The sequence below is a fragment of the Oncorhynchus mykiss genome, chromosome 17 (genome assembly GCF_013265735.2).
Source record: "Oncorhynchus mykiss isolate Arlee chromosome 17, USDA_OmykA_1.1, whole genome shotgun sequence".
Lineage (NCBI taxonomy): Eukaryota > Metazoa > Chordata > Actinopteri > Salmoniformes > Salmonidae > Oncorhynchus > Oncorhynchus mykiss.
The window spans coordinates 63,291,990-63,304,956 of record NC_048581.1 but is presented as its reverse complement, the minus strand read 5'-3'; the positions used below and the strand labels follow the sequence as shown (position 1 = coordinate 63,304,956).

At 40.3% G+C, this 12,967-nt stretch overlaps 1 protein-coding gene across 4 annotated transcripts in view; it reads left to right on the top strand.

The window, feature by feature from the left end:
• LOC110494343 (AMP deaminase 2) overlaps positions 1 to 12,967 on the top strand; it is an 81,135-nt gene that overhangs the window by 47,963 nt on the left and 20,205 nt on the right. For all 4 annotated transcript variants that reach the window (XM_036950419.1, XM_036950420.1, XM_036950418.1 and 1 more), the window contains exon 2: positions 11,173 to 11,312. In XM_036950419.1, coding sequence (XP_036806314.1) covers positions 11,173 to 11,312 — 140 coding nt within the window. The remainder of the gene's footprint in view (positions 1 to 11,172; positions 11,313 to 12,967) is intronic.

The following is a 12,967-nucleotide window of genomic DNA, read 5'->3' as shown; positions in this document are numbered from 1 at the left end:
TGTGAGAGCCAGAAATCTTACTTGTTTGTAGGTGACCAAATACCTCCACCATAATTTGCAAATAAATTCATTAAAAATCCTACAATGTGATTTTCTGGATTTTTTTTCTTCTCATTTTGTCTTTCAAAGTTGAAGTGTACCTATGATGAAAATTCATTTAATTTTTAAGTGGGAGAACTTGCACAATTGGTGGCTGACTAAATACTTTTTTGCCCCACTGTATATCCACATAATTTTCCTCCCTCACGATGCCATCTATTTTATGTAGTGCACCAGTCCCTCCTGCAGCAAAGCACCACCACAACATGATGCTGCCACCATGTGCTTCACAGTTGGGATGGTGTTCTTTGGCTTGCAAGCCTCCCCCTTTTTCCTCCAAACATAACAATGGTCATTATGGCCAAACAGTTAGATTTCTGTTTCATCAGACCAGAGGACATTTCTCCAAAAAGTACAATTTTTGGCCCCATGTGCAGTTGCAAACAGTAGTCTGGCTTTTTTATGGTGGTTTGGAGCAGAGGCTTCTTCCTTGCTGAGTAGCCTTCAGGTTATGTCGATATAGGACTCGTTTTACTGTGGATATAGGCCTTTGTACTGGTTTATTCCAGCATCTTCACAAGGTCCTTTGCTGTTGTTCTGGGATTGATTTGCACTTTTCCCACCAAAGTGCGTGACAGAATGTGTCTCCTTCCTGAGCGGTATGACGGCTGCGTGGTCCCATGGTGTGTATATTTGCTTGTTAGGTCTGTATTGTTTGTACAGATGAACATGGTACGTTCAGGCATTTGGAAATTTGTATTTCAAGGTACGCCTTGAAATACATCCACAGGTAAACCTCCAATTGACTCAAATGATGTCAATTAGCGGAAGCTTCTAATGCCATGACATAATTTTCTGGAATTTTCCAAGCAGATTAAAGGCACAGTCAACTTAGTGTATGTAAACTTCTGATCCACTGGTATTGTGATACAGTGAATTATAATTGAAATAATCTGTCTATAAACAATTGTTGTAAAAATTACTTGTGTCATGCACAAAGTAAATGTCGTTACCGACTTGCCAAAGCTATAGTTTGTTAACAAGAAATTTGTGGAGTGGTTGAAAAATGAGTTTTACTGACTCCAACTTAAGTGTATTTAAACTTCCGACTTCAACTGTATGTCAAGTAGAGGCACTATGGGCTCAAGTACATCTGCCTCTCCAGGCACCCATATTGGTAGGATGTGTGTATATGCCTCCTAGTTCTAAGGTGTCCTATCTGGATGACTTATGCACGGGGTTTGACCAGGCCACAGATAGTAACAAGAGATCTATTTATCTTGGGTGATTTTAAAATAAATTGGAAGGATCATAATAATTCAAGTAGAACTAAATTAATGAGATATGCCGAGAGCTGTGGTTTGAAACAAATGGTTAAGGACACTACTAGATCCTCAACTAAGTTCGGTCACCGTTCGGATACAGTGGTTATCGAAAGTATTCACCCCCCTTGACATTTTTCCTATTTTGTTACCTTACAACCTGGAATTAAAATACATTTTTTGGGGGGGTTGTATCATTTGATTTACACAACATGCCTACCACTTTGAAGATTCAAAATATTGTTTTATTGTGAAACAAACTCGAAATAAGCCAAAAAAACTGAAAACTTGAGCTTGCATAACTATTCACCCCCTCAAAATCAATACTTTGTAGAGCCACCTTTTGCAGCAATTACAGCTGCAAGTCTCTTTGGGTATGTCTCTATAAGCTTGGCACATATAGCCACTGGGATCTTTGCCCATTCTTCGAGGCAAAACTTCTCCAGCTCCTTTAAGTTGGATGGGTTCTGCTGGTGTACAGCAATCTTTAAGTCATACCACATATTCTCAATTGGATTGAGGTCTGGGCTTTGACTAGGTCATTCAAAGACATTTAAATGTTTCCCGTTAAACCACTTGAGTTTTGCTTTAGCAGTATGCTTAGGGTCATTGTCCTGTTGAACCTCTGTCCCAGTCTCAAATCTCTGGAAGACTGAAACAGGTTTACCTGAAGAATGTCCCTGTATTTCGCACAATCATTAATTCCTTCAATTCTGACCAGTGTCCCAGTCCCTGCCGATGGGAAAAACATCTCCACAGGATGATGCTGCCACCACCATGCTTCACTGTGGGGATGGTGTTCTTGGGGTGATGAGAGGTGTTGGGTTTGCGCCAGACATAGCGTTTTCCTTGATGGCCAAAAAGCTCAATTTTAGTCTCATCTGACCAGAGTACCTTCTTCCATATGTTTGGGGAGTCTCCCGTATAACTTTTGGTGAACACCAAACATTTTTCTGGACACTCTTCTGTAAAGCCCAGCTCTGTGGAGTGTACGTCTTCAAGTGGTCCTATGGACAGATACTCCAATAGCCGCGGTGGAGTTTTGCAGCTCCTTCAGGGTTATCTTTGGTCTCTTTGTTGCCTCTCTGATTAATGCCCTCTTTGCCTGGTCCATGAGTTTTGGTGGTCAGCCCTCTCTTGGCAGGTTTGCTGTGGTGCCATATTCTTTCCATTTTTTAATAATGGTGTGCTGCACGGAGTGGTGCTCCGTGGGATGTTCAAAGTTTCAGATAGTTTTTTATAACTTGTTTGGAGAGCTGTTTGGAGAGCTGTTTGGAGGATATTGTGAGTAGACAAATATGAGAGTATATGGACAATAATGATCTGATCACAGCCAATCAGCATGCTTATCACAAAAAACAGTCCACTAACACTGCATTGGTTGACATGACTGACCAATGGCTTAATGCTATGGATAATGGCATGTTTGTGGGTGCACTATTTTTAGATTTCAGTGCAGCATTTGATTTAGTGCATCATTAAATTATTTTGACAAAATTACTGCTTTATGGATTTAAGGTAAAATTTAATATCTAACTGACCGGAAACAGTCCACCTACAGTTGAAGTCGGAAGTTTACATACACTTAGGTTGGAGTCATTAAAACTTGTTTTTCAACCTCTCTTTAAATTTCTTGGTAACAAACTATAGTTTTGGCAAGTTGGTTAGGACATCTACTTTGTGCATAACACAAGTAATTTTTCCAACAATTGTTTACAGACAGATTATTTCACTTATAATTCACTGTATCACAATTCCAGTGGGTTAGAAGTTGACATACACTAAGTTGACTGTGCCTTTTAAACAGCTTTGAATATTCCAGGAAATGTCATGGCTTTAGAAGCTTCCGATAGGCTAATTGATATCATTTGAGTCATTTGGAGGTGTACCTGTGGATGTATTTCAAGACCTACCTTCAAACTCAGTGCCTCTTTGCTTCACATTATGGGAAAATCTAAAGAAATCAGCCAAGACCTCGGAAAATTGTAGACCTCCACAAGTCTGGTTCATCCTTGGGAGCAAGTTTCAAACGCCTGAAGGTACCATGTTTATCTGTACAAACAATGGTATGCAAGTATAAACACCATGGGACCACGCAGCCGTCATGCTGCTCAGGAAGGAGACGCGTTCTGTCTCCTAGAGATTTTATTTTTATTTTATTTTTTATTTCACCTTTATTTAACCAGGTAGGCTAGTTGAGAACAAGTTCTCATTTGCAACTGCGACCTGGCCAAGATAAAGTGTAGCAATTCGACACATACAACAACCCGGAGCTACACATGGAATAAACAAAACATACAGTCAATAATACAGTAGAACAAAGTAAAATAAAAAGTCTATATACAGTGAGTGCAAATGAGGTAAGTTAATGAAATAAATAGGCCATGGTGGCGAAGTAATTACAATATAGCAATTAAACACTGGAATGGTAGATCGGCAGAAGATGAATGTGCAGTTAGAGATACTGGGGTGCAAAGGAGCAAAATAAATATATACCAGTATGGGGATGAGGTAGGTAGATAGATGGGCTATGTACAGGTGCAGTGATCTGTAAGCTGCTCTGACAGCTGATGCTTAAAGCTAGTGAGGGAGATGTGAGTCTCCAGCTTCAGAGATTTTTGCAATTCGTTCCAGTCATGGGCAGCAGTGAACTGGAAATGAATGAGATGAAAGTGCTTTGGTGCGAAAAGTGCAAATCAATCCTAGAACAACAGCAAAGGACCTTGAGAAGATGCTGGAGGAAACAGGTACAAAGGTATCTATATCCACAGTAAAACGAGTCCTATATCGACATAACCTGAAAGGCCGCTCAGCAAGGAAGAAGCCACTGCTCCAAAAGCGCCATAAAAAAGCAAGACTACTGTTTGCAACTGCACAATGGGGACAAAGATCATACTTTTTGGAAAAATGTCCTCTGGTCTGATGAAACAGAAATAGAACTGTTTGGCGATAATGACCATCGTTATGTTTGGAGGAAAAAGGGGGAGGCTTGCAATCCGAAGAACACCATCCCAACTGTGAAGTACGGGGGTGGCATCATGTTGTAGGGGTGCTTTGCTGCAGGAGGGACTGGTGCACTTCATAAAATAGATGGCGTCATGAGGGAGGAAAATTATGTGGATATGTTGAAGCAACATCTTAAGTCATCAGTCAGAAAATTAAAGCTTGGTCACAAATGGGTCTTCCAAATGGACAATGACCCCAAACATACTTCCAAAGTTGTGGCAAAATGCCTTAAGGACAACAAAGTCAAGGTATTGAAGTGGCCATCACACAGCCCTGACCTCAATCATATAGAACATTTGTGGGCAGAACTGAAAAGTGTGTGCGAGCAAAGAGGCTTACAAACCTGACTCAGTTACACCAGCTCTGTCAGGAGGAATGGGCCAAAATTCACCCAACTTATTGTGGTAAGCTTGTGGAAGGCTACTCAAAACGTTTGACCCAAGTTAAACAATTTAAAGGCAATGCTGCCTAATACTAATGAGTGTATGTAAACTTCTGACCCACTGGGAATGTGATGAAAGAAATTAAATCTTAAATAAATCTTTCTCTCTACTATTATTCTGACATTTCACATTCTTAAAATAAAGTGGTGATCCTAACTGACCTAAGACAGGGAATATTAACTCAGATTAAATGTCAGGAATTGTGAAAAACTTCCGACTTCAACTGTATATCAATTGGTAGTTTTCTTTCACTCATGCTTTAAACTGTGGAATATCAACAGTTACAGCAAACTCTACAAGTAGATCTGGGAAATATCAGGGAGTGGGTTTTCAGGAACAAACTTGTTTTGAACGCCAAGAAAATCAAGGTTATGTTGGTCTGTTCCACCAGGAAAAGGCCAACACAGCATGGGGATGCAATTAAGTATGGGGGGAGTACAAATTGAGGAAGTGGCAGAAACCAAACTACTTGGGGTTACACCTAGACAATTGCTTATCATGGTCATTTCAAATAACTCATCTATGTAAAAAAAAATAATGTAAAAAAATTAAATGCATGCATGATCAGAAGGATAGCTAAATATTTACCGGGAAAGCATTAATTGAGAGTCAGGGGAAATACTGTTCTGTGGTCTGGGGACATGCATCAGCAAGGGAAATTAGGAGGCTGCAGATTGCACAGAACAAAGCAGCAATGATTGTTTTAAGGTGATGTGATGATTATGTTGTAGTCATGCACAATGCTCTTAGTTGGTCATCATTCAACAAGACAATTGAAAAAAATATGCTTATTTTATTTCACAATGTACACCATTTAAAACGGCTTAACTCCATTCACATCAGTATTCAATTGGTAAGAGACAGACATCCAGTCAATACTAGGAATAGATTGTTCACCATCTGTGTTATCCCAGCAGAAAAGAGAAATATGCAAAATAACATTTTGATTCAGAACAATAAAGAAATATAATCATTTTTCTGAGCAAACCAGAAACCTTTCAATATATACATTCAATCAATACTTTAGAACCTTTTAAATATAAAACATTGGAGGTTGTGCAGGACTATGGCAGATGAAGGAAGCAAACTATCATTTCAGATTGTTAAAGTATTTATCTGGTCAATATGTCAGTGTATTATGCCTGTTGTGTGTAACAGTGTTATATGTGATTTGTATTATAAATTGGATTTTAATGTTTAAGGACATTTGGAAGATTAGTCCAAATGAGGACTAAAAGAGATCCTAATAAAATAAAATCCTCTTGCGTTGTGAATGAATTAGATGAGGGTATCTGAATTTACAGTCATATCACTGTTTATTCTGTGCATCATACTTTTTACTAGGACTATATCGTAGTTTGCATGAAGCACAGTAGTCTATTTTTCTGCTTTCTGAGATCACTATAGCTCCTTTAAAACTAGCCCCTCTCTGTTCTTATCCAGAACAACCACTAACTAGGCTTTAAGCTGCTGTATAGTGTTGTGTGTTCTAAATCAGGGTCACCCATATTACAACTCCTATCCTCTGGGCCACTGTGTCTGCAGTCTGCACTAGTTTTATTACACCATTACTTTGTAGTAGCCCACCACCCCAGTGATGTACAGTGCATTCGGAATGTATTCAGACCCCTTAACTTTTTCCACATTTTGTTACATTATAGCTGTCACGAGTTACTAAGAGTGGAAGGTAGGAGTCAAAAATCCCAATCTATACGCAATACCCCATAATGACGAAGCGAAAATAAATTGAGATTTTTTTTGCAAATGTAATTAAAAAAATTATAATAAGTATATATATAATAATATACAGTTGAAGTCGGAAGTTTACAAACACCTTAGCCAAATACATTTAAACTCAGTTTTTCACAATTCCTAACATTTAATCTGAGCAAAAATTCCCTGTCTTAGGTCAGTTAGGATCACCACTTTATTTTAAGAATGTGAAATGTCAGAATAATAGTAGAGAGAATGATTTATTTCAGATTTTATTTCTTTCATCACGTTCCCAGTGGGTCAGAAGTTTACATACACTCAATTAGTATTTGGCAGCATTGCCTTTACATTGTTTAACTTGGGTCAAACATTTTGGGTAGTCTTCCACAAGCTTCCCACAGTATATTGGGTGAATTTCGGCCCATTCCCCCTGACAGAGCTGGTGTAAATGAGTCAGGTGTTTAGGCCTCCTTGCTCGCACACGCTTTTTCAGTTCAGCCCACAAATGTTCTATAGGATTGAGGTCAGGGCTTTGTGATGGCCACTCCAATACCTTGACTTTTGTTGTCCTTAAGCCATTTTGCCACAACTTTGGAAGTATGTTTGGGCTCATTGTCCATTTGGAAGACCCATTTGCGACCAAGTTTTAACTTCCTGACTGATGTTGCTTCAATATAGCCACATCATTTTTCTTCTCATCATGCATTCTATTTTGTGTAGTGCACCAGTCCCTCCTGCAGCAAAGCACCCCCACAACATGATGCTGCCACCCCCGTGCTTCACGGTTGGGATGGTGTTCTTCGGCTTGCAAGCCTCCCCCTTTTTCCTCCGAACATAACGATGGTCATAATGGCCAAACAGTTCTATTTCTGTTTCATCAGACCAGAGGACATTTCTCCAGAAAGTACGATCTTTGTCCCCATGTGCAGTTGCAAACCGTAGTCTGGCTTTTTTATGGCGGTTTTGGAGCAGAGGCTTCTCTCTTGCTGAGCGGCCTTTCAGGTTATGTCGATATAGGACTCGTTTTACTGTGTATATAAATAATTTTGTACCTATTTCCTCCAGCATCTTCACAAGGTCCTTTGCTGTTGTTCTGGAATTGATTTGCCCTTTCACACCAAAGCACGTTCATCTCTAGGAGACAGAATGCGTCTCCTTCCTGAGCTGTATGACGGCTGCGTGGTCCCATAGTGTTTATACTTGCGTAATATTGTTTGTACAGATGAACGTGGTACCTTCAGTCGTTTGGAAATTGCTCCCAAGGTTGAACCAGACTTGTGGAGGTCTAGAATTTTTTTTCTGAGGTCTTGGCTGATTTATTTAGATTTTCTCATGATGTCAAGCAAAGAGGCACTGAGTTTGAAGGTAGGCCTTGAAACACATCCACAGGTACACCTCCAATTGACTCAAATTATGTCAATTAGCCTATCAGAAGCTTCTAAAGTCATGGCATGATTTTCTGGAATTTTCCAAGCTGGTTAAAGGCACAGTCAACTTAGTGTATTTAAACTTCTGACCCACTGGAATTGTGATACAGTGAATTATAAGTGAAATAATCTGTCTGTAAACAATTGTTGGAAAAAGTTACTTGTCATGCACAAAGTAGATGTCCTAACCGACGTTCCAAAACTAGTTTGTTAACAAGAAATTTGTGGAGTTGTTGAAAAACAAGTTTTAATGACTCCAACCTAAGTGTTTGTAAACGTCCGACTTCAACTGTATATATACCTTATTTACATAAGTATTCAGACCCTTTGCTATGAGACTCGAAATTTAGCTTATGTGCATCCTGTTTCTGTTGATCATTCTTGAGATGGTTCTACAACTTGAGTCCACCTGCGGCTCACACCTTTCTAAATGAGGTCCCACAGTTGACAGTGCATGTCAGAGCAGCAACTAAGCCATGAGGTCGAAGGAATTGTCCGTAGAGCTCTGAGACAGGATTGTGTAGAGGCACAGATCTGGGGAAGGGTACCAAAAATTGTCTGTAGCATTGAAGATCCCAAAGAACACAGTGTCCTTCATAATTCTTTAATGGAAGAGGTTTGGAACCATCAAGCCTCTTCCCAGAGCTGGCCGGCTGGCCAAACTGAGCAATCGGGGGAGAAGGGCTTTGGTCACGGATGTGACCGAGAATCCGATGGTCACTCTGACAGCGCTCCAGAGTTTCTCTGTGGAGATGGAAGAACCTTCCAGAAGGTCAACCATCTCTGCAGCACTCCACCAATCAGGCTTTTATGGTAGAGTGGTCTGATGGAAGCCACTCCTCAGTTAAAGGCACATGACAGCCCGCTCGGAGTTTGCCAAAAGGCACCTAAAGGACTATCTGACCATGAGAAACAAGATTATCTGGTCTGATGAAACCAATATGTAATTATTTGGCCTGAATGGCAAGCGTCACGTCTGGAGGAAGAAGGCTATAACAACAACAAAAAACTTGTATTATTTTTCTTAATCTTTTATTTTAATTGTATTTTTTTTTAAAAATGTATTATTATTATATATTTTAACTTATTTTTTTAAGCCTGTCACATATGTGAATGTGGAATGTGTTTTGTTGGTTGATTGAAAAACAAGAAAACTTAATAAAACTTAAACTTAAATTGAAAAAAAAAAGAATAAGGCTATAACAGCAAAATGTGGAAAAACTAAAGGGGTCTGAATACTTTCCGAATGCCCTGCCGACCTAGTGTTGTTCGTATGAGAGAGCCTGCAGTAAACACTTACAATGGGCCTGTCTGCCTGTGGTGTTGTGAAGTGTTGCGTTTCCCCTCTGATATAAAATATAATAAATAAAGTCCCATAAATTACAAATATAATACCAAATCCCGTTTAGGGGACGTAGTACATTCAAGTGTGCTGAGGTGGTAGTACCATCAACCACTGCAGTCTTGTCTAAATCTGCCTACTTAGACATGTTGCTTTACCCCAGAAGTCTAGCAGCATAGTTGAAGGCTTTCAGTTCCAGTAGATGTCAGTGGGTTGCTTTGCTTTAGTCTCCCAGTAGGCCTAGTTCTGTGATGAGATGCATGTGATGACATGTATTATCTGAAATAGTCCCATAGAATTATACCTACGGAGGAGCGGCTTCTATGGATAAACTTTGAATGTCTTTGAACTTCAGAGTTGGCTTAACGTTGGACCAGGGAAGCTAGCTAGCTGACAAGCTTGTGTGTGCAGAACGGCACCAGAATTAAAAACACGTCTTACCTTTTTGTATTTAATAAATCCAATGTGAAATGTGATAACTATAGTATGCCTAACTAGCATTGAAAAAGTGAATCCATTCTTCTCGAATTAAAAATCTCACTCCCTATCTTCTGAATCACACTTGTAGCGTCAGTAGGCCACAGCTATGCTTCACTGTGGGAAATCCATTGGAGAGAACATCATGATGATACGAGTATTTTGATAGAATATAGTTTATTATCATTTAATAAATGTAATGTGCATAGGGTGAATCTGACTGTGCTGATGATGACATAGTGGCCATGCTTAGCACTACTGAATGAGCCCGTTGTATTAATATGATACATGGAGGAATGGTACTGTTTGTGTTTAGCCTTATTCAATAATACTGTGTATTACAGAGCACATAGGACTGTAGTGTGGTGGTGATGATACTGACATGAATGGACAGTCACTGTAATGGAGGCCAGAGTCTGTATGTCTGTGTTTGTGATGAGTCCAGTTGCTCTGGCATCTTTCATGGGGTGATTAGGCGTAGCAGAGCATGCTGTGGGACACACTCATTTACAGGGCTTGTCTGTCTTAAAATGTAACCCTCTGCATCTCAGGAGTCCCCTCCAGTATAAAGGCCTTATGGGATCATCATGCCAAAGCAGCATTCTCTGAAAACACACACACACACACACAGTTTAGCAAACTATCACGTGGCTCTTGAGCTCATCGCTCATCTTTTGGTTACTAATCTCTCTCTCTCTCTCTGTATTCAATGGGACATACACAGTGGGGTCTTTGTTCTCTGCCTGCCTGCCTGCCAGTGTAGTGTGTACTCTCTCACCCAGCAGCGTCCGTCTCAGGGGAAGGTTCTGTTATTGTGCTCCTCCCCTCAACCTCTCCTCCCCTCTCTCCAGACCAGGTCTCCATGGCAACGGGTGTCTGGCATCTGACAACATTTATCTTGTTATTGAGCATCCATCTGAATGACCCTTAGGGTGGGCTATATACCACAAAGACTACTGCCACACACACAGACACCACTCCTCCTGCTGCTGCCTGACACACAATGCAGTGGGCAGCCAACAGAGACACGGCTCAAAGGGCCAGCAGTGCTGTGGAGAGACTAACACACCACTGAAGCTGTCATACTGTAGGGAAGCTCCTCTGTGCTGTATGCAGAGCACAACACTGCTGCTGAGAGACGAGGCTGTAGTTGAGAGAGAAGAGGGCCGGAGTGGAGTATACTAGTGTAGTCCCATGTTGGAGGTGATGGCACAAGAGTTGTGGCTGTGAAATATCAGACAGTGTTTAAATGTTGCAAATCCATGCAATAACAACTCACTCCGTCTGCCTCTCCCTCCCTGTTGTATAACTTTGTTTTTTTCTTTTTTGTTATGTTTATTATTTGTTGTTTAACACTGCCTCTCTCTCTCTATCTTCCTCTCCACCGCTCTCCCTCCATCTAGATCTGCGTGGTGTAGCAGGGCAGGCCAAGCCCCTGAATCCTCAGCGCTCCCTCCCTGGGACACCCATCAGTCACACACTCAAACACTTCCCCATCAACCTGCGTACATCCATGGACGGAAAGTACAAGGAGATCGCTGAGGTGAGATCACAGTGACACAGTGGTGTCAACAGTGGTGTAAAGTACTTCAGTATAAATACTTTGAAGTACTACTTAAGTAGTTTTTTGGTGTATCTGTACTTTACTTTAGTATTTACAGTGGGGCAAAAAAGTATTTAGTCAGCCACCAATTGTGCAAGTTCTCCCACTTAAAAAGATGAGAGGCCTGTAATTTTCATCATTAGGTACACTTCAACTATGACAGACAAAATGAGAAAAAAAAATCACATTGTAGGATTTTTAATTAATTAATTTGCACATTTTGGTGGAAAATATGTATTTGGTCAATAACAAAGTTTATCTCAATATTTTGTTATATACCCTTTGTTGGCAATGACAGAGGTCAAACGTTTTCTGTAAGTCTCCACAAGGTTTTCACACACTGTTGCTTGTATTTTGTCCCATTCCTCCATGCAGATCTCCTCTAGAGCAGTGATGTTTTGGGGCTGTTGCTGGGCAACACAGACTTTCAACTCCCACCAAAGATTTTCTATGGGGTTGAGATCTGGAGACTGACTAGGCCACTCCAGGACCTTGAAAGGCTTCTTACGAAGCTACTCCTTCGTTGCCCGGGCGGTGTGTTTGGGATCATTGTCATGCTGAAAGACCCAGCCACGTTTCATCTTCAATGCCCTTGCTGATGGAAGGAGGTTTTCACTCAAAATCTCACGATACATGGCCCCATTCATTCTTTACTTTACACGGATCAGTCGTCCTGGTCCCTTTGCAGAAAAACAGCCCCAAAGCATGATGTTTCCACCCCCATGCTTCACAGTAGGTATGGTGTTCTTTGGATGCAACTCAGCATTCTTTGTCCTCCAAACACGACGAGTTGAGTTTTTACCAAAAAGTTATATTTTGATTTCATCTGACCATATGACATTCTCCCAATCTTCTTCTGGATCATCCAAATGCTCTCTAGCAAACTTCAGACGGTGATTTTCGGTGATGTTCTGGATTTTTTTCTTCTCATTTATGTCTGTCATAGTTGAAGTGTACCTATGATGAAAATTACAGGCCGCTCATCTTTTTAAGTGGGAGACCTTGCACAATTGGTGGCTGACTAAATACTTTTTTGCCCCACTGTATATTTTTGACAACGTTTACTTAACTACATTCCTAAAGAAAATGATGTACTTTTTACTCCATACATTTTCTCTGACACCCAAAAGTATTCATTACATTTTGAATGCTTAACAGGACAGGAAAATGGTGCAATTCACACACTTATCAAGAGAACATCCCTACTGGCTCTGATCTGGCGGACTTACTAAACACATGCTTCGTTCGTAAATTATGTCTGAGTGTTGGAGTGTGCCGCTGGCTATCCGTGATTTTGAAAAACAAGAAAATGGTGCTGTCTGGTTTGAATTTGAAGTTATTTGTACTTTTACTATTACATTTCCTTTTGATACTTAAGTATATTTAAAACCGAATACTTTTAGAATTTTACTCAAGTAGGGTTTTACTGGGTGTCATTTACTTTTACTTTAGTCATTTTCTATTAAGGTATCTTTCCTTTTACTAAAGTATGACAATTGAGTACTTTTTCCACCACTGTCAAGCACTTTCCAAATACGTGTGTGTGTGTGGTGTGTGGTGTGTGTGTGTGTGTGTGTGTGTGTTTGCGTGCGACT